Source organism: Schistocerca serialis, chromosome 1, assembly GCF_023864345.2.
Source record: "Schistocerca serialis cubense isolate TAMUIC-IGC-003099 chromosome 1, iqSchSeri2.2, whole genome shotgun sequence".
In the NCBI taxonomy this organism is placed as follows: domain Eukaryota; kingdom Metazoa; phylum Arthropoda; class Insecta; order Orthoptera; family Acrididae; genus Schistocerca; species Schistocerca serialis.
This window is the reverse complement of record NC_064638.1, coordinates 850,614,871-850,638,342: the sequence shown is the minus strand read 5'-3', so window position 1 is coordinate 850,638,342 and position 23,472 is coordinate 850,614,871. Positions and strand designations below refer to the sequence as shown.

Below are 23,472 nucleotides of genomic sequence, written 5' to 3'. Positions count from 1 at the left end.
TTTACTCATTTATCACACCCACAACCAAACTTCATAGTGAAACAAAAGTACAGGAGTGGTGGTGTAGAGTCACAAAAAAATACAAGGTACTTTTCCTATTAATACAGTTCGAGAACGATCAGTCATGGTGTAAGAAATTTGGCTTGCCTGCTGAAAGAGGAACTCACGTACGAACTCTGCAGGAGCGGTACTCAACCACGAGGAAATATTGAGGGCTGATACAATAGTTACGTAAGTATACATGTGAACCTATAACAAATTAAATTACTTAGAGAGAAGAGGTAAGTTTGGTTATCACTACTGTTTTGCACTGTGCTTAACCAAAATTCAGCATAGTAGAGGAATTGCTTCTTGATTCTAACCCATTAGTTGTCAAGTTAGGAGGCTGCAAGCTTGTTTAGAGTATTCTATAGCAAGTCTGGAAAACTTGGGAGGATTGGTGCAGGTGACATTAATGAATTACAAATCTCAAAACTCAATTCACTGGTTAATTGGGATGCTGCCTCTAACATGAACACGAGTAATAACAACGGACCACAGTACTAAGCACTTGGTTTTTAGCCAATGGAAACTGTTTGCCAAATTATCAAACCCTTTCCAAATGCGTGACAGAACATGAGACCACATCAGTGATTCCATGGCAGCAGTAGTTAAGTTACTGTATGCTTCAATTGTCCTGCCAAACCAAACACATGCAACGGGAATCACTGGGTGCAACCCATTTTAGCCATTAAAATGCAAGAGGCCCAGTTTTACACAATTTTAGTCATACTTTAATTTAAAATAGTATGTTAACTGTCATATTCCTGTCTCCTAAAGCCAGTAGCATGCACACAAAGTAACATGGCTGGGCTCGTGCAGACAGTACAGCAGCAGAGGGGACAACTGTTTCAGTTTGAGCCTAGTCTTCCGTTGAGCCAGATTTTTTTAATTATATCAAAAACAAGACTTAAAAGTCATTTAAAACTGTTGATAATTATTTGGAAGAAAATAATTAATTATGACTTAATGAAAACATTATGCATTCAGAACTGATGCCATTTTCAAATGTCTGCTTAGGAAGAACTTTCCCCCGTCCCCACCTATAATGCACGAGGACTGCAGCGCCATGTTATGTAGCAAAGGGAAAGCAACGAGAACACTAAGTGTGCAGATTGGCTGGTGACAGTCAAGTGAGCAACAACATGATATAGCAGCCCAGCACTCCTGAAAAAACATGTTTCTGCACTGATGCCATGTTAGTTTGAGTGAGCTCTACACGACAATGTTGTTTACGCAACTTTTGAGATTAACAAGTGCTTGGAATGTTGTGTGCTGATACTTGGGCTGGAACAACCTGATACTGACAGTCACTTAAGTATTTCATTTTTAAGCAGGATAAAGGACAATAGTAACACTGCTTGTAAGATTAGTGTTATGAATTGACAACTACAAGCTTCATACAAGTCATAATTCTATACGATGCACTGATAGCTACTTCACTGTTTGTATTCAGTTATAAATAAGAATTGCTCCATTCTCTTATGGATAACTGCAATTTAATTGATTGCTGCCAGGCTGATAGCATTTTTATGTATACGCCAAGAACATAGGCTGAAATAAAATAAAAGTAATTACTAGGTTCAAATTAATATTTATTGAAACTGCATATCTGCAGATTTTGTTGTATAAAAGATAGCTGTGTTCAACACTAAAGGACGAACTGCACAGCTGTACATGGGTAGAAACCTCTGTTAGTGATGAACTGTGGAAGCAGTTCCTGCATTCCATAAGTCACAGGACTCAGTTACTCACAACAGGATTGAGGAAGCCGACTTCAAGACAACGAACCTCATTTACAAAGACACTTTCAGATTTATTCACACAAGCTGTCACAGTTATTACATCTTTCAAACATTCTCCTCACAAAACATTCAAATGTCACACTGTAGTCCGCTTTTTTCACGAAGGGTTAAGAACCTGCTAAAGTAATTAGAATATCACACAATATAATAACTGTCTTGTGGTACTGAGCACCATTACTGGAATATTTGTACACAAAATTTGTAGTTAAGAATAATTTGCTTTTCAGCACGTAACATTTAATTTAAAATGATGGCAGTTACTGCCTCGCAGTTCTGCAACAAACATATAGGTCTATAAACTGCAAATTTGCCTGGCTATGTCAACATTTAACAGGAGAATACATATATCAAAGTTAATACTGAATACCAATATTTTCAAACAAACAAACCCAGTGAAGCAAGTTTCAGCCTTTTAAATGCAGTTTTGGTAGCTAGTATAATATGGGGAAGGGGATCATGGATTGAGGTTACCTATTCAACTACCAGTCCTCAAAAAGTTTCATCTGAGCATTTCATTTGGCAATACCAGTGTAACATATTTTCTTTTGTTACATATGCACAAAATATTTATATATCTATATAAGTTATAAATTACACAACAACTTCCTTATGGTATTCACTTGAATATGTTTTATATACAGAATAATTATTTATACAAAAATTATACATACATTTGTCATATTTAGTACAAACAATTATACACAAAGTGGGTAAAATTCAATGTAAATGTGGTACAAATTCATTTTACTTATGAATTCGTGGGACATCCAAATTACAGTTGTACTCATTGTTCATTAAGGTACTTAACAACCACCTGGAACCACAGGAAGTAAGCTCAGTCCATAATTAAAAGAAATAGGCATAAAACTGAAGGCTGGGTGTTATATCAAGCAAACTTACCACAGCAAGTTCATAACATTAAAAACTTGAATTTTAAATGAATGACTTTTTGTCTTGCTATAGAGCACATTAAGTAATTGTAGTGACAGATGAAGTTATGCTTTTTAAAATGATGTTTTTCCCTATTTGTATGCCTGGACTGTAATAAAATTATTAGTGTCTAACAAAGACGAAAGTTACAAGAAAAATGCAGCATGATATGCCCCAAAATTCATGCTGCCTTAAGAACACTATGAAACTTATCATATTATCAAATTAACTTTTGGTATTCCTAGTTCTGATACACAAAACATCAGCAACGGAATTGTAGACTTGTTGCCAAAATACAGTCTAGTATTTCATTTTGTTTCAGCAAGATAGGAAACAGCAAGTTCTAAAGTCAATGTTATAGATTTTTAGAAGTTTCTAAAAACTAACAAAATACTGAGTTTTACAGTTGATTGGTGCACAGTGTTATAGCGTTCAATCACAGACAATATACCGAAGTGCAAAAACAACTGGCTTAAAAATACCAATATGACAGTAACTTGCCTTTTCTGCAAGTAATGGTAGATACTAAAGATTTTACGAAAATGACAGTCCTTTGTTGACTAAGATAACTAAAAATATCAATGTAAAATGATCACTGCCTCATTTGTAGCATCTACACTTGGAGTGGAAGAACACATTACAGCCAAAAGAAGTCATTAGGCTTGTTCGAGCACAAGACAATGAAGTCTTTAGCATCTGTACTAAAATATGATATGGTCAAATAATATATCATACATATAATCACTGTAGTGATCATGTTACAAATGCCCAACAGGAAAACATTAGCCAAGTGTGGTTAGCTACGAGATACTGGTAGTTTTCCTGCAACTTTGTGAAGAATCTCTTCCAGAAGAAAAACTGAAGTATCTGCTATGACAACACAAAGCAGTAGAATAATGTTTAGTGCAGCACAAGTGAACTCTTTACTTAGAGCATACACAATATTATGCAATTTATCAGCAGCAGAGAAACAATGAATGTGAAAGCTACAGACTACCCGCGAATAAAAGTCATCCAACCAGTCTGTGGAAACTTATTTCCATTTCTTTCTTACATTAAGTCTTAGCAGTGATACACCACACAATAGAACATCTATTTTTGGGGGACAAATGTTTTTACTATCCTAACAAATGACATGTGTGCATGTTTTAACTATGCTTAACTTCAAAACCTCTATGGAGAGTCATCCAGTGTGCATCCTCTTCAGCTTACAATTGTGTTACAGTGCTTTCTACGTCAGAGCAGAGTTAAATATTGCCATACTTTAAGACCAAGCACTTCCAATTCACTTTTACAATATACACACCGCTCACTTAAAATCTGAATTAAATGGATAAAGTAGTCATGTCTCTAAATTTGAAGGCATGTGGTTTGGCAAACAAAGTTAAATATCTGCTACAGATTCTGTAATTATAAATTTCTGAAAGATGTGGAAGAGAGTGAAAGAATTGTACATTTTGAAATGATAAGAGATGTAATGCTACTACATTTAACTGGTTCCCTTTGCACCTGGCTCTCACTTGACAGAGTTCTGAGGAACTCTTAGTTACGAACTGCGACCACTGACACACTTTATGCTTTCGTCCCTCGTGTTCAGCTTTCATTAATATGAAAGTAAACAGTATCTTTCAATATTTTGCTTATCAAATTTGCCAGTTTTTATTTTTGCCAAGCTTTCACACATCACTGTGTACTGCCACTAAATAATCAGGAGATAGAAAAATACTCTTGACAGACCATGAAAGCAATGCAGAAGCATATGAAGAAGTAAAATACTACCTGTTTACTAATGCCAATTTGTTTACATATTGTTACACAGACAAGTATTTTTGAAAGCAGAAGCAAATTTCTAAATTTTACTCTTCAAAGTTACTTTTTGCCTATGCTTGTTTACAAGCTCTGTATACCTTCGATCATGGAAGTTTAAAATATGCCTATCACCAACAAGAATGATTGAAACAACCCCATTTACTAAATACTGGGCAACAAAAGTAATGAAACTTGAAGAATCAAGCCATTTTTGATGTTAAAGTGAATAGAAAAGCCAATTTATAAGGTAATTTAAACAGGTCATGGTAGGCAGTGGACACACACGAGAAGGCGAGCGCACACGCGCAGAGAGAGAGAGAGAGAGAGAGAGAGAGAGAGAGAGAGAGAGAGAGAGAGAGAGAGAGCAGGGAATAGGACAAAGAAAGAGTATAAAAGATAAACATAACACTGCTGATGGTTCATACCACAAAAATGATTTTAAGATGAACCTTCCATAAACTCACTCTATTTCCCAGCCATGCTGGCACAAACAGAAAAGTTTGCTCGACTTACATTTGCAGATGTAACAATACTTGTATTGACAGCAGTGCACATGAACAAACTGAATCCTGATGTTACAGTATATAAATCTAAATAAACGAAAGATTGTGGCAATAGAAATTTTATGGTAAAAGAAATGGATTTGGAGGCATTACAGTGAACAACACCCTACCCATAACTTAACACTTATGGACTGATCCTTTGAGTTCACCTTTATCCCTTGACCCCCTTCAGCAGGAAATATTAATTTCCTCATGGGGCTCTAAACTTCAGTTGTTGTTTCACCTAGTGAAATGTTTTCTTTCGTTATTGTTCAGGTCTACCATTCCTCTTTGACGTACACAATCTGATTGATCATGAAAATGGGAAGATGATAGTGCAATATGTTTGTTTTCAATACACAATTATAAATAATTACATCTGATTAACAACTAATAATGACAAAGAGTGGCCCCAAATTTCACATATGAATGTTGTACTTTATGTGGTAAAGAAGGCTACCAGTTATCTAGCTGTCTGGCAGTACACATACAGAAAAAGTTGATATACACTTCATTTTTTTTTTCATTCTGTTGTGTTAGGAACAATGTTTGTAAAATACAAGATAATATCTACAATAAATTAATTTTCTGTTGCATCTGATCACAAGGTAATGAACACTGATTTTTCCTCATTTTACTGTACATATAAACAAATTATCTGTCTACTCAAAGTTTTTGACTTCGCAGAAACATTATACACATTTAATTTACTGCTGTGAACTTGAAATGCATAAATTTTTAAAAAACAGTAACATACATAAAATTTTGAAGACAGCTATCATATAATGTGTTAGATGCTGTAAACTGGTTTTAGTATAAAATAAAGCTCTTTGTAAAACTGGAAATTCCTTTCCAGTGCCTTGTATACATTCTCTTCTTACTCTATCACATTACTGCTTTTTCTTATAGGTGCGCTGTTGCTTTTTTGTGCATCTCTAAATGACCATTAAGAAGATGCTGTGATGTAAAACCCGCATCACAGAATTCACACACAAATGGTCGTATCTGTGTATGAGATAAAATATGCTGTAAAAGAAAATATAATTCTTATTTTCACAACATTTTCTTTAATAATTTAATATCTACAACAAAATTGATCACAAATATGTAACTACCTTAGTTATTGTAACCCATAAACTGTTTAAAAAACTGCTCTGTCATGAATTCATCAGCTACTGTTAACACCATCATACAAATACTTATTTAATTCCTGCAATTCCACATCAGAGCTGTTATTTTTAATTCCTACTCACTTATCACTGTTAAACTGGACAACTATCACTTAGATGAAATCTTACACTTGTGTCGAAGATTATTTCTAATTAATCTAAGGGATTTTGCTACATTAGCACCATAAATTAGGCTAAAAGTATGAATTAGCTACAAAGGAATGATATGAAAATATCTCAGCCTTTTGTCATTTGAACCAGAAATCCTGAAACTGATTTTCTCATTAAACTGGTAACTAATTGAATAAAATGAGGTCACTTTGGAACTTGGAATTGTCTTGTCACATTTCATTTTGTTTCCACAGATAACTGGTTTTGGCTTTATGCGCATTATCAGATCTGGAAGCACAGACGCAAAGAACACACAGCCATTAATTAATTCAGTTTATGGTCATGCATCCTCTTGTATCATTGGTGTAGCAAATCTGATGGTTGCTTTAAGGCCAAAACATGTGGTGCAAACTAAACAAAATATTATGATGACTGCAGAATCTACAATTAACTAATACAAATTTCTTTATATTATGAAGTTACCCAATACATAAGATGTTGTCCTGTTGTTGCTATCAAGTTAAAGAACAGTATTATGGAACCACTTATTCAAAAGTAAATCATTCACAAAAACTGTGCTTCATAGACAGAGAGAGAGCTACATGACCAGTTTTTCTGCAGTACCAGCTGTAATGATAACACTTTTTAGTGATTAACTGTCGAGTTTTATAAATGTTACGTGATTTATGTACATATTATCCCCAAACTACCTGCACAGAAAACATCCCATTGAGTCACAGGCCGCTAATCTCTATCTTTCACAGCCTACAAAAATAATGTACAGAAAATACTTTTCTTTTGAAAGATTCTGAGAGGAAATTAAAGTCCCATTAATCTACTTAGACTTTGCTCTGTTTTGCTTGGATCACATTGTCTGTTACAATTCACTTAATGCAGGATCACAACTAAAGCAATATTTTAAAATACAGTATGTGGATGAACTGATTATGTACAGAAAAAAATATGAGCTCATTCAGTGAGAATACTGCCCTATACACTCCATTAGAAAATTAGCATGCTGAAACTTCATTTAGAAACTTAATAAAAACATTTTTCGACCCACTCAATTAATTGTAAATATCTTGTTTTGTTACAAAATTTGAAAACCTAGTTAAAGAGCTTAAACTGATGCCTGACCAAGTGCAAAATACTGATGAATCTAGCTTTAACTACAGATGCTTCCTACAAGAACTCATGCTGCACAAAATTACTCTGTAACAGGTGGAAAACTTGCCAAAGACAGAAGAACTATTGCTGACTGTAGTAATGCTAATAGCAGTCACAAGATGCTGTTGTTTGTGACGGGAAAGGGGGAAGGGGGGGGGGCATTCAAAAACATTAAAAGGTTATCACTACCAGTACGTTATTGTAACCAAAAGTCAACATGGATGGAATCCAGCCTCTTTAAGGAGTGAGAGAGAGAGAGAGAGAGAGAGAGAGAGAGAGAGAGAGAGAGAGAGAGAGAGAGACAAGAAGAAGAAGAAGAAGAAGAACCCTTCCCTGAGTGTGTCATACTGATATGCAACAATACAACATGTCATCCATCATCCATGTGAAGATAAAACTCGATACAGGTGAAATAAAAGCTTTATTTATTCCTGCCAATGTAACATCTCTAATTCAACCCATGGACCAAGGGTGGCTAAAGAGGCAATGTCTTTGAAAATATATTGGGTAAATTTTAGAGAAGACACAAGAAGGCAGCAGCTTGTTTCAAATGATGAACTCAATAAATATAAAAAGAGGTAATCTGGAAACTTGGGAAGAAATGACTGCACCAATGCTTGAAAAATCCTGGTGTAAACTGTGGTCAAAAATGAATGAGAATAAAGATAAAAACATCAAAAAGAAAAGTCAAGAGAATCAAGATGAAACAGCCCATGCAACAAGTGATGAAAGTCAAGAAGCAGACACTCCAGTGTTTTTAAGGGCTTTGCAAACTTTACTGGAGTCCTGTGACATGAATGAGTGTATCAACATATCTGACACTGACAGCATAATGGAAGAAGAATTAACTAACAATCAAATCATAGATAACTCTAAGAACTGATGAAATGAGCAAGATGACAACGATAACTAACACAATGAACCTACAGCTCAGATATCACATACTGATGCTAAAAATGCATTTGACATAGCACTTTAATAAATCAAACAAAGTTCTATGTCTATACCAATAGACATTTTGTGAAATGGGAAACGGAAGAACAATGTGGTGAAATGAAGGTTGTCTGCTTACGAACAGAATATTTTTTTTTCCCCATGTGACTTCTCATGTTTTAATCAGTCAACTGCATATCAGTTGTTTGTCAGTCCAGTAACAATGTATGCACAATTGTCAAACTTTCACGCACAGTAAAAAAACCTTACTTTATGATACAGACATATTTTACAGTTCAGGTACTGCTGTACATTATACTTTTGTGTAAGATATTTTAGTGTGTCTATGATTTCTTTTTGTTTAATAATAAACAAAAAGTTCTGGTTGAGAATAAAGAATTATTTAGGAATTAAGGAGATAACTCTGCAAAAGGCAGAAGTGCTATGTCATCAATACAGAAACAAAAGGTACAGAGTTTTGCTTTGCTTGCTTTCAGAATGAAATTCCTTTCTCAGGCTGTAGGAGAAACAAGCATGACACCCCCCCCCCCTCCCCACACACACACACACACACACACACACACACACACACACACACACACACACACACACACACACACACACCTGTCTCCCTACATTGTGCTCAGTTGACTGCCAGCTCTTTCCTGGCATCCACCTCATTGGCTAAATGGTCAGCACGTTGGACTGACACGCATGGGGGCCAGGGTTCGATTCCCAGCTGGGGAAGATTTTCTACGCTCAGGGACTGGGTGTTGTGCTGACCTCATCACCATTTCATCCCCACTGTTGATGCGCAGGTCGCCCAATGTGGCGTCGCACTCAATAAGACCTGCACTTGGAGGCCGAACTTCTCGACTGGGAACTCCCGGCCACTGACGCCATACGCTCATCCATTTCTTTCCTGGCCCGTGGTGGGTGCACTGAAGTGAGGCGTTGGTGCACAGTGGGGTGCAGTACCGGATGGAGAGAGACAAGAGGCAGGGAGGGTTTGCGGGAAGCGTCTAGTGGCTCATGGGAGAGAGGTGAGCTGTCCGTGGACCAGACAGGAGTGCAGGTAGAGGGGGCAGGTAGCAGACGGCTGCGCACACATTTCACAGACTAGGGCACGAGATGTCAGCGGACTCCACTGAATCTTGCATGTTACGCTCTGCTGCACGTTGTGCCACTGGGTGGCCATTCATTCTGGTTGACAGCTGGTTGGTTGTCATACCAACGTAAAACACTTTGCACTGGTTGCAGCAGATTTGGCGTATAACCTGGCTGCTCTCACAGGTGGCTCGGCATCTGATGGGATAGAATAAGCCTGTGACTGGCCTGGAGTAGGAGGTGTTGGGTGGGTGGATATGACAAGTCTTGCATTTGGGTCTTCCACAAGAGCATGATCCCTGTGACGGGGGACTGGGTGTGGGAGTGGCATAGGGATGGACTAGGATTTTGAGGAGGTTGGGTGGGCGGTGGAACACCACTCTGGGAGGGGATGAAGTATCTCTTGATAGGATGTCCCTCATTTCCGGGCATGATGATAGATAATCAAAGCCCTGACGAAAGACATGGTTCAGTCATTCTAGTCCTGGTAGTTACTGGGTGAAAAGGGGGGAACTTCTTTGTGGTTGGTTCTTGGGATGGGGCCCCTTAGGAATATGGCAGCAAGAGAGGGGAAGAAAACCAATGTGCACTCCGTGTGCATACCGGGGGGAGTCATTCCAGATGTGGAAAGGGTCCTTCCGGATGCCATGAAGGGTACAGGGTGCACCCATCTGCAGGTGGTCGCTCATGTCGGCACCAATGATGTGTGTCGCTATGGATCCGAGGAAATCCTCTCTGGCTTCCGGCGGCTATCTGATTTGGTGAAGACTGCCAGTCTCGCTAGCGGGATGAAAGCAGAGCTCACCATCTGCAGCAATGTCGACAGGACTGACTGCGGACCTTTGGTACAGAGTCGAGTGGAGGGTCTGAATCAAAGGCTGAGACGGTTCTGCGACCGTGTGGGCTGCAGATTCCTCGACTTGCGCCATAGGGTGGTGGGGTTTCGGGTTCCGCTGGATAGGTCAGGAGTCCACTACACGCAACAAGCGGCTACACGGGTAGCAGGGGTTGTGTGGCGTGGGCTGGGCGGTTTTTTAGGTTAGATGGCCTTGGGCAAGTACAGAAAGGGCAACAGCCTCAACGGGTGCGGGGCAAAGTCAGGACATGCGGGGACCAAGCAGCAATCGGTATTGTAATTGTAAACTGTCGAAGCTGCATTGGTAAAGTACCGGAACTTCAAGCGCTGATAGAAAGCACCGAAGCTGAAATCGTTATAGGTACAGAAAGCTGGCTGAAGCCAGAGATAAATTCTGCCGAAATGTTTACAAAGGTACAGACGGTGTTTAGAAAGGATAGATTGCATGCAACCAGTGGTGGAGTGTTCGTCGCTGGTCGCTGTTAGTAGTAGTTTATCCTGTAGTGAAGTAGAAGTGGATAGTTCCTGTGAATTATTATGGGTGGAGGTTACACTCAACAACCGAGCTAGGTTAGTAATTGGCTCCTTTTACCGACCTCCCGACTCAGCAGCATTAGTGGCAGAACAACTGAGAGAAAATTTGGAATACATTTCACATAAATTTTCTCAGCATGTTATAGTCTTAGGTGGAGATTTCAATTTACCAGATATAGACTGGGACACTCAGATGTTTAGGACGGGTGGTAGGGACAGAGCATCGAGTGACATTATACTGAGTGCACTATCCGAAAATTACCTCGAGCAATTAAACAGAGAACCGACTTGTGGAGATAACATCTTGGACCTACTGATAACAAACAGACCCGAACTTTTCGATTCTGTATGTACAGAACAGGGAATCAGTGATCATAAGGCCGTTGCAGCATCCCTGAATATGGAAATTAGTAGGAATATAAAAAAAGGGAGGAAGGTTTATCTGTTTAGCAAGAGTAATAGAAGGCTGATTTCAGACTACCTAACAGATCAAAACGAAAATTTCTGTTCCGACACTGACAATGTTGAGTGTTTATGGAAAAAGTTCAAGGCAATCATAAAATGCGTTTTAGACAGGTACGTGCCGAGTAAAACTGTGAGGGACGGGAAAAACCCACCGTGGTACAACAACAAAGTTAGGAAACTACTGCGAAAGCAAAGAGCTTCACTGCAAATTTAAACGCAGCCAGAACCTCTCAGACAAACAGAAGCTAAACGATGTCAAAGTTAGCGTAAGGAGGGCTATGCGTGAAGCGTTCAGTGAATTCGGAAGTAAAATTCTATGTACCGACTTGACAGAAAATCCTAGGAAGTTCTGGTCTTACGTTAAATCAGTAAGTGGCTCGAAACAGCATATCAAGACACTCCGGGACGATGATGGCATTGAAACAGAGGATGACACGCGTAAAGCTGAAATACTAAACACCTTTTTCCAAAGCTGTTTCACAGAGGAAGACCGCACTGCAGTTAATTCTCTAAATCCTCGCACAAACGAAAAAATGGCTGACATCGAAATAAGTGTCCAAGGAATAGAAAAGCAACTGGAATCACTCAACAGAGGAAAGTCCGTTGGACCTGACGGGATACCAATTCGATTCTACACAGAGTACCCGAAAGAACTTGCCCCCCTTCTAACAGCCGTGTACCACAAGTCTCTAGAGGAATGGAAGGTTCCAAATGATTGGAAAAGAGCACAGGTAGTCCCAGTCTTCAAGAAGGGTCGTCGAGCAGATGCGCAAAACTATAGACCTATATCTCTGACGTCGATCTGTTGTAGAATTTTAGAACATGTTTTTTGCTCGAGTATCATGTCGTTTTTGGAAACCCAGAATCTACTATGTAGGAATCAACATGGATTCCGGAAACAGCGATCGTGTGAGACCCAACTCGCTTTATTTGTTCATGAGACCCAGAAAATATTAGATACAGGCTCCCACGTAGATGCTATTTTTCTTGACTTCCGGAAGGCGTTCGATACAGTTCCGCACTGTCGCCTGATAAACAAAGTAAGAGCCTACGGAATATCAGACCAGCTGTGTGGCTGGATTGAAGAGTTTTTAGCAAACAGAACACAGCATGTTGTTGTCAATGGAGAGACGTCTACAGACATTAAAGTAACCTCTGGAGTGCCACAGGGAAGTGTTATGGGACCATTGCTTTTCACAATATATATAAATGACCTAGTAGATAGTGTTGGAAGTCCCATGCAGCTTTTCGCGGATGATGCTGTAGTATACAGAGAAGTTGCAGCATTAGAAAATTGTAGCGAAATGCAGGAAGATCTGCAGCGGATAGGCACTTGGTGCAGGGAGTGGCAACTGACCCTTAACATAGACAAATGTAATGTATTGTGAATACATAGAAAGAAGGATCCTTTATTGTATGAGTATATGATAGCGGAACAAACACTGGTAGCAGTAACTTCTGTAAAATATCTGGGAGTATGCGGGCGGAACGATTTGAAGTGGAATGATCATATAAAATTAATTGTTCGTAAGGCAGGTACCAGGTTGAGATTCATTGGGAGAGTCCTTAGAAAATGTAGTCCATCAACAAAGGAGGTGGCTTACAAAACACTCGTTCGACCTATACTTGAGTATTGCTCATCAGTGTGGGATCCGTACCAGATCGGATTGACGGAGGAGATAGAGAAGATCCAAAGAAGAGCGGCGCGTTTCGTCACAGGGTTATTTGGTAACCGTGATAGCGTTACGGAGATGTTTAACAAACTCAATTGGCAGACTCTACAAGAGAGGCGCTCTGCATCGCGGTGTAACTTGCTCGCCAGGTTTCGAGAGGGTGCGTTTCTGGATGAGGTATCGAATATATTGCTTCCCCCTACTTATACCTCCCGAGGAGATCACGAATGTAAAATTAGAGAGATTAGAGCTCGCACGGAGGCTTTCAGACAGTCGTTCTTCCCGCGAACCATACGCGACTGGAACAGGAAAGGGAGGTAATGACAGTGGCACATAAAGTGCCCAGTGCCACACACCGTTGGGTGGCTTGCGGAGAATAAATGTAGATGTAGATGTAGATCAGGTGTGTGTGGGGATATGGCACGGGAGATCTGTTTGCATATTAGGTTTGGAGGGTATTGCCTGCCTGCGAAGGTCATTGTGAGGCCTTCAGCATACTGAGTAAGGGAGATCTCTTCACTGAAGATGCATCTGCCATGGGTGGCCTGGCTGTATGGGAGGGATTTTTTAGTGTGGAAGGGATGGCAGCTGTCAAAGTGCAGGTACTGTTGGTGATTGATGGATTCAATGTGGTCTGAGGTGTGGATGGAGCCATATGAGAGGATGAAATCGAGATCTAGGAAGACGGCACAATGGGTGGAGGAGGACCACATGAAGTGGATGGGAGAGAGGGTGTTGGGAATGTTGTGGAATGAGGATAAGGTGTCTTGCCTTGGGTCCAGATTATAAAGATATCATTAATAAACCTGAACCAGATCAGGGGTTTGGGATTTTGGGAATCTAGGAACATTTTCTGGGGATGGAGCTTGCAGGTGGAGGTGTCTGATGGCTGGCAGAGGCCCTCCACCACATAGCCACTCCATTTAATCGCAACGGTGGAGGAACCTTTGTCTGCTGAGAGGACGATCCGGTCCAGATCCATTTTTAGGTTGTGTAGGGCAGTCCTTTTTTCTGATGAAAGGCTGTTGTTCTTACAGAGGGAACTAGGAAAGGATGGTGGAAACAGGTTGGAAGTTATAATTCCTAGAAGGTGACCAGGGGATGGTTACGCAGGAGTGTGGGAAGGTCACAGTTAGATGGTGGTATGAACTGGTACAGACAAGGTTCAATGGCTTTGGTTGGAGGTGGCAAAGAAGTGTTTCCACGGCAGGGAGCAGGAGAAGGAGAGTAGGTCTTTCACAAGTCCAACATGGTTAAACCTGGGAGGAGGGCTGAATGTGAGGCCTTTGGAAAGGACAAACTTCTGTGGGGATGAGGATTTTGGTGGAGAGGTTAACAACAGTGTTCTGGGAGTGTTTCGTTTCTGGATTTTGTGGAGTGCTGGTAGGAGGTTTTGAAGGACGTGGTAGGTTGAAAAGGTCAACTAGACAGGATCTGGGTGCTATGAGGTTTTTTACTGTTTAAACATGGAACAATATTTCAGAAGTATTCCAGTTAAAATAAAAGTTGTACTGAACTGTATTGTGATGTTACAGGTCAATAAAATGTTCCCCTGACAATCCAACTTTTTTGTATCCTGTGGGGGACAGATTAGAGATATTCTACTGTATTTTCAACATCTTTAGTGTGTCATGAGACATATAGAAAAGGAACAATGAAAACAGTGCCTATCCTCACCCTGTATGTAATGTAATATTCACTCAATTAATGGATGCATATAAAAACCAGAACTTACCTTCTGCAAAGACTCCCTGGATGAATGTAACTTTCCACATAGATCACAGCACATTGTCTTATCAACATTGTTAGCACTTACACTACTTTCAACAGTTTCACTACTAAGCAGTCTGCTTTTACTGTCCACTTTGTCTTTTTGCATCACACAAGAACTGCTTATGGCACTTTCACTGAAATTATATCCACAGTCCATGGAAGTTTCATTATTTTGGCACTGGATACCACAATTATCTTGTGTAACTTTTAAATGTTCATAGATAGTTCTACTTTCTGTCCACCTAACATTAACTTCTCCACTCTCATTTCTCACTTCAGAACTTGCTTCGCCTCTGTTTGTGGTAGACGTTTTGAGCCCATAACTCTCACTTTCTTTCAAATTACTACCACTATACGAATCTGAACACGATTCTTTTACTGATGAACCTCTAACATTATGAGGAGTTAACACTGTCCGGCTTTCATCTAATCTACGTATATTCAGTGAGTTGTAGTCCTTTGGGATGCTGCAATTTTCACCGTCCCCTGTTTTGCACAGTTTTAAAAATTGTCCTTGGGTATTATAAATAGTTGCCAATGGATTAGATGTTCCAAAAGAATCACTATTATGAGAAATCAGAGTACTTTGTTCATTTGTGTCAACACAGGTGGTTCCCATCTGTTCAGTACCAAGCACATTCCCTGACCCATCTGACAAATTACTATCACCTGTAGCACTGAACAACACATTACAGTTCCTCAAACTGCTTGCAGGTGATGTTCTCGAAAAGTTCTCATTCACTGTTGTCATGGTGAGAGGGCTACATCTTTGAGAATTATGGTTGGATTCATGACTGATGAAGTTGTGAACATGTAGGTCATTCTTGTTGGAAAATGTTTTCTTGCACATTTTACACAAGAAAATTGTTTGGTTTATTAGTCCCTGTAGGAAAAAAAAAAAAAACACTGTTAATTCCTCAATCACATAAGCAGCAACAGATCATCACAAATTAGTGAACACAAAAATCATTGACAAGCCCTTCTAATTACAATACATCACTAACAGCATTCTCTGTACAAGTTTTAAACTGAAAGAAGTGAAAGCAGACTTCTAGTGTCACCTGTCAGTCAGTCACTGGCTGCTGCAGTTTAGGCTAAATTAACCCAAGCGATTAACAGTGCATTACATTCATGAGCAACTGAATTAGAGATACAATGCTGTTTTGCATACAGATTGGGCCCATTGCCAAAATAAGTTGAATAGTGGGGCACGATTTCCTCCAGTTTCGCATTGGCCATCAGTGTGAGAGTCAAGTGCAGAAAGTGCAAGACGTGCAATATCAGCACACACGATCACAGATATCACACTCTGAAAGACTCTGAACCTTTTTGATACCATTGTAATACTCTGAGTCTTTGATGCAAGGAAAACTGCCTGCCACAGTCAACTGCAATGGGCAGTAACATGTTGACGCTTGAAATTTTATAATATTGACGATACAATCATTTATAAGAATTACAACCCAATACATCTCTCAGGATGAAACTATCTAACTGACACAATCCTTTATTCCTTCACTCTCACATTCTTTTGTCTCCTGAGTTTTGTTTAACTGTTACATCTATACTCTTTTACAAATGCTGACTCCATTGTTCTCCACAGCTGCTGCTGTCTGTCCTTGTTACTACAACAAACTAAGAATAAGCACTACAGTACTAGTACTTCATATCTGCTGTAACATACATTTGAGATCAATTTTATGTCAGTCAGGTCCTGCGAAACCTGCTTTTTGACAAAGGAAATTTTAGATGCTTAATGGTCACTGTGTTCAACAAATTTTTTGCTTGAAATAGCAGATTGAAACCAATGAAAAGAAGATTACAAACCAGCTGATGTGGCTACAATCTGAGGAATGCATACATCCATAAATATGAAGAGGACATGGGTCACGTAACTATTGCAGATTCAACAGTGGATAAACAGACCACAGTGCAGAAAATAACATACCAAATCAATTGTGAACAACCATGCCAGCTAAACCATCTTTTTGCCATGAGTCATGGTAATACATATTTCTCTAAAAGCACTTGAGGCAAGGCATCTTGCTTGCCAACAAGGCACAGGTCAGACTAACTAGAGGAGGTATTCTCGTGTCGGGGATACTTGCACATTGTGACACGGTGTCTGTATATGCCTGCATTCATCTCTTCCCAAAGAATGAATGAAACGTGGACCTGTTGGATCATTACCACCCATTTGTTCACTAACAGTACCCCAACAGGCATCTTTTTCCATCAGTAGGAAAATTCATTATATCAGCACACCCATATTGTTTCCGAACTAGAACTATTTAAGGAACACTCTACCGATAATATGGGGCTTGTGTGGCTCCCCTACGTCTCCTGAGCACAATTCTACTGAACACACCTGGGATGCCACTGAGCAAGACACTTGCAGCTTGCGCTCAGCTCACCACTGTCTGCGAATTGTAGGTGAATTTTAAATGATTACATATCGGGATGCCTACCAATGTTTTCAGTGTCTTCTGTAGTTCACAACAAGTTGATCATGATCAGTTCAAAATGAGGTGTTATTGCTGGGTGGTTCTGTTCATTTCAGGTGCTCCAGACTGTATATTTGAGAGTAAAACCCTAATCAAAGAACTCCAAGCTCAATCCTACAACCACTGCCACATTACATACAAACAATCAGTAACAGTTATTTCATGTACTAAGATGATAAGTACTGTTTGTCTACTGCTGGAAGTGGCACTAATACTTTCAAATTGCTCAGAACTGTTGCCACTAACTTTACTAGTGAAGCATTAGATTGTTTCACTAGAAGCATATACTATTGATGCTTATCGAAATTATTTTATTGCAGTAAGATATATGCGACACTGAAAACGAGTTGTAGATTATACCAGTATAAGCAGTGATGTTTTGTAAGCTACCAGGAATGCAGGCATAAGACATTTGCATTTATAAACAGTGAGAAAAAGTAAACTAAATTTCATTCTGTGAAGACAGGCTTAGCTGCTGGCTGGTTGGTTTGCAACAGTTTCAGACACTGAGAAGAGCAAAACACCATCTCTTACCTCAAATATACTGAACCAGAGAGAAAATGGAGACTGTAGTGAAGTGCCCGATCTAGTTCTTATTTTGTAATACATTCAATCTGCACTAAATAAGACAGAGAATACATAATATGCATATAACTAACTAAACACGAATGTTTTCATGTTCCAAAATCTACACATTTTTTTCCCATTTTTGTTTATGTGGCAGAAAATGGTGTCATTTTTTAAGATATGCCTGGAAAACTATTGTTACAGGAAGATATGAAATATTTCAGCCATCAAGTAATTGTGCCCGACAACATCAACACTTCAGTTTTACTGCGTACCTATCTTCCATTTTCCATTTTCATTAGCTTTGGCAGAGCAATAGTCTGACAACTGCAGTCACTTGGCCTAATGCAGTTATATTTTTCTTTCTGGAGGTTTGCAAAAAACAATATATTTGTGTTTCCATTCCTCCCACTTTCAAGAAGCTGAAACAATGGCCGATCAATAGAATAGCTCAAGTAAATGCAGGTAGGGTTGCACAACTGTGGGAAAAAATCATTAACGACTGCAAATGAAAGGATTCAATATCAAACATCTAAAAACTTACATGTTTTTCAATGACACAAATTTAATTTATTCATTGGGAATTAACTACTTTCACATTAGGATACAAAATTTCAATAGATAGTAAGTTCCTAGGTTTATGCTTAACAGTATGTGGTATACGACATTTGTGACCACAGATTCCAAGGATTTAAAATTATTTATGGAGTTAACAGCTAACAAGTTATAGCTCCAAGTTTTTGTTAAAAGTATGATGTCTCCAGTTTTGTGGCATATCAGATGGATTCTTATGAAATGACCTTATGCCACAGTACTGATTTCAGTTAAAAATTTTAGACTCCACTAACATGTTACTTTTAATAACAAAATATGCAATGATATGTGATTACAAGAATTTTGAGATTCTTTGAGAGGCCTTTGCCATATATCTGAATGTTTATTTTCCCACAGTTTCGCAATTACGCAGTAAGGCCATTTTCAAGTGTACATTCATTGGCTTTTTGGTCACCAAAATGCTGCAGTGACAAATATTGCCATATTGGTCTATTATATATGTTTTACATGAAGCATGTCACTTAGCCTAGCTCTTCTGAGTGCAGATGTCACATGTATAATTAAAATGCTGCAACTAACAAAACTAGTAGAGTAGTAAGTCACAAGATTAAAAATCACATAATAGTAAAAAACATAATCACAGTCAAGGTTTTTTTAACAGCACCATCCACTGGATACTTTTCACATAAACTGCTCTTCAATCATAGCCTGTACTTGAAGTGGCTTGTATGTTTTTTTATAATATGGAATTTTATTCTCATGAAACAATCTTATACCAACTGTTTTAGTTCAAACATTTGAATTATATGTATGACATGTGCATTCAGATGTACTACACTGTCCTTTGTGTAGGACACACATAGTAAACAACCATTGCAAATATTTACCAAAACAATTTTTTATGGCCAATCAGCCAATGTCTGAATGTTTATATTGAAACACATTGAAAAACAGTTTCTATTATTATATGCTACTTACAGTGCTTACTGAATGTAGGATTTTTTAACTACCCTTACGTTTGTTTGGACTTATGCCATCATTTGAGTAAATCAATTAAAAGCAAAGAATTTTATTGAATTTAATGAAAACTTCAAATCAAATTCTATAGAAGACTAACAAATTAAAACAAATACACAGAACTATTTGAAAATATGTGTGATTTCTTCTAATGAAAGAGTACATCAACTTACATCGTTATCACTCTTTGAGGTAGCATCTGCAACACCCGTCTCTTTACCGACTATTTCATTGAAAGTCCTACACACACTCTTATCTTTCTCATTTTGCTGTTCTGGTCTGATATCAAATGATGCAATCTGTGCACAACTGTTCCTCATTTGTCTAAACGGTTCCTTCTGCTGTAATTCCATACTTGTTTTTTCTGTATGGTGAACAGAATTCCCCATATGCAATGAATTGTTCTGACAACTTTCTACTATTTTAAAATATTCTTTAGATACTTCTGCTGTGTGAACATTTAATTGTGCTCTGGACTGTATAGCTCTTTCTTTTCCAGTCTTATTAATATGACTTCTTGAATACAAGCTAGGTGCCAGATCATCATACTTTGTTTCTACAACATTTGCTACTGAAACATTATTATAGCTGATTTGAGAGTTGACTTTAGCATGTCTGGTAAATAACTGATCATTTTTTGAACGATGTTGTTGGTTTGTGGACACATTAATCAGCTCATGGTTAACATTAGAAACAGCAGGTGCTGATGGTGTAGCTTCTGGATAATGTGGGCTCTGGTATCCAATAAGAGGTTCTCCTTCATCTGAAGATGTTTCTCCTCCACTAAGTTGACTGTGAGAATTTGGAAGAAAGAGTAGTCCACGCTCACCATCCCACTGTCCAAGTTTTGAAGGATCCTTTTCATATAACTTCTGTGCCAACACCTGAAATATTAAATGTTTAATGTAAAATGGTCATTGTCCACTTGATATTTCATTTACATAATTTTCTGTTATATGTTTCAGAAACAGGTTTTCAAAATACAGTAAACATTGAAACTTTTACTGAAATGTATCAAAGTCTCACTCACTGTATTGAGAAAGGAAAAAAATAAACACTATGAATATGTGTAGACAGGCACATGACAAGATACAGTAGTGTGTGCATTAAGTAATTTTCTCTCCAAAGACAAAAATCACAGAAGAAAACAAAAACTGCCTCAAATTCAAGCAAGCCTCCTTATTTCTTTGTTTCTTTGTCTTTTATTCTTTCTCTCATCTCAAGCCTTTGATTTTAGTGTCATCAACACTTACTAATTTGACTCTTTTCTATCACTCTTAGTAGACAGTTGCTTTAAATTTATGACCAGTGATTCATATTCTTTATTATGCTACAACATTTGTCTCCCACAATTTGTGTGCTCATAGGTTATTTCATGCACATTGTCTCTCCTCTTGTATGCTAGTGATAATTAATTTGCTACTTTTATCATCATTTGCATCACACCTATCTGCTGGGCTGTATGGTTAACAGGGGATCAGATAAGGAGAGAAAGGAAGGTGACAAGATAGGGTTAGGTAAGAATGAGTTAGGCTGGAAGTTGCAATGGAGTTGCAAGTTAAGGGACTGTTATGAGAAATTTTGTGAGGAGAGTAAAAGGGGAAAAATGAAGGATAAAGTACAAGAAAAAGAGATGTGGAAAGATTGCAATAAAAGAGTAGAGTGTAGTCACAAAGTAACAAGGAGAGTGTGAGGTGACATGGGAGCAGGAGAGTAGAATCCAGATGACACAGGTTATAAAGCAGTCACTGAAGACAACCACTAATGTCGACACCATGCTCCACAAATAGGTGGTCTACATGGTCACTGACCATAGTTCAGAAGTAGCTATTCATTTGGGTGGTTAGTTTTTTCACGGTTACAGCTACATAATGCTTCGTTCCGTGCAATTATTATGGCAAAGTTAGCAAATGATGTCACATATTTCTAAGTTCTTCAGCCTTTGATGGAGTAAGAAATGGCACTTACAGCTGGAAAAGGAAGTGCTGAGATCACATGTAGGACAGGACCGTGGTCTGAGTTTTCTGCAAGGATATGGCTCATTGGGTAGAAGGCTGTAGTATGAAGGGAATAAGAACAGACACAACTAGTGTAATTATACATACATGAGTTGGGACGAGGGTACTAGCAGCATAGTTAGTAGAGACTTTGTATTGACTTAATCAATCCTCCTTGTGCTTTGAGCTACATTAAGTGGTTATATGCCCTGAGCTTATGGCTGAGTACTCTGTAAACTGGGCATAAAATAGCATTTCATGGCATCGCTATCATCATGTGGATTAATAGTTTCTGGAGCAGCATAATAAAAGAAACTCATAATGTCCCTAATAAACATGGCAGCTTGTTGCTGAAAATAATGTGTAAACCAACCATCACAAGATTAAAATAGGTGGAGCAGTTTTTTCTTTTCTTTTCTTTTCTTTTTTTTTTTAAAAAAGGGGGGGGGGTGGAGCCCCTCCACACCCACACCAACATGGTGACCATCTCAAAAGATCTACTCTCAGCTCCGTATTTGTTAGTTACTAATCAAGGACTTCACAGGATGTGGAGTCGTGATGTTATCCAAGCATCTGGGTAGGATTACCCACTAACAAGGCCACACTGAGGAGATAGATAGTGGACGAAAAATTAATGAAGGGTAGCAGTTTAAAGAGCAGAGGGGAAAAGTGCCAAGGAAAGCACCAAGGGGAAAAAACCTCTGCGATAGTCTGGACAAGGTAGACATAGCAGTAGCAGATTTCTTGCTGCCTGCAGCAGATCATGCAAGGGTAGGTTGTGTTAGTAGTGGGTATCATGCAAACGGATAACCTGTCACAGCCATCTGTTCATTATAGAGATGTCTGTCCAATTCCGTGTGACAGCACAGTGTGCTGCTGAGAGCTGAGTGACCCCCCTCCCACATTGTGTCAATGATGAATGAGTGTGGGGGAAGGCCCCAGTCATCCATCAGCGTCTCGTAGACATGCTTTGTAGCCAAGCGCCCAGAGGTGTATGGCTGCATAGTGGCATCATTCCTCCTCCACAGGCTGCACCGATGTGCTGAGTAATGGCCATGGCTGAGTGTCCCCTGTGTGACGGATGACATAGCAGAAGTCCTTGACTGCCTTGATCACCCTAACAATCGACTCCTTGGAGCAGAGCTGCTAGGTGCCGATGCATCTCTGCGTTACTGCAGCGACGTCCAAGTTGTTCTTCGGTGTGTCCGCCACACTGTGTTTCTCTGCCAGCTGCTCTGTGAGGGGAGCAGCAGCAGCAGGTGCTGTCTCTTGTTCTGTGGTGGCCACACTGAGGTCACATGTGAGCTGCATGCATAATTGCCGCACCTGGTGGAAGGCCTCATCCGTCTCCGTGGACAGGGCGGCCTCTAGAGCTGCCCTCACTGCTTCCATGATTGCTTTGAAGGCCACTGTCACTTCCACTGCTGTGGCTGCCAGCATGTGACACATTTCCTGCACTTTAAGCACCTGCTGTGTCACCACCAGTGGCCAGTCCCCTGCATCACTCTCAACAGCATGGTATTCTGACCACCTGTGGGCAGTGGAAGCTGTCTTCCCATCTCTTGATTCTGTCATTGTTCGGTGGCACTTACAGCACTGGTGTCGCTCCTTCTTCATTTACGTTTTGTCTGCAATGCAGCCCTCACTGACAAAGGCCGAGCAGTCATGCCAGTTGGCCACATGGGGCCCACTGCAGTGAGCACAAGTTGGCGCCTCGTCCCGGCGTCTGACACAGGTGCAGGTTTCGTGTGCACCGGCACACTTTACCCACCGCGGTGAGCTGCGGCATTATTTGGCCACATACCCCTCAGCTTGGCACCTAAAGCACTGGAGCTCAGGGTCCATGCCGAGGGGGAGAGCTTTGTCAGTCACAGGAAAGTCTAAGAACTTCCTTAGCCAGAAGGTGTTGTCACCATCCG

At 39.5% G+C, this 23,472-nt stretch overlaps 1 protein-coding gene across 1 annotated transcript in view; it reads right to left on the bottom strand.

Moving 5' to 3' along the window:
* Window positions 1-1,834: 1,834 nt before the first annotated feature.
* LOC126440170 (transcription factor HIVEP3-like) overlaps window positions 1,835-23,472 on the bottom strand; it is a 64,602-nt gene continuing 42,964 nt past the window's right edge. The window contains exons 16-18 of the mRNA XM_050090616.1: window positions 19,730-20,440; window positions 14,876-15,796; window positions 1,835-6,151 (exon numbers count right to left, since the gene is read on the bottom strand). Coding sequence (XP_049946573.1) covers window positions 6,029-6,151; window positions 14,876-15,796; window positions 19,730-20,440 — 1,755 coding nt within the window. The 3' untranslated portion in view covers window positions 1,835-6,028. The remainder of the gene's footprint in view (window positions 6,152-14,875; window positions 15,797-19,729; window positions 20,441-23,472) is intronic.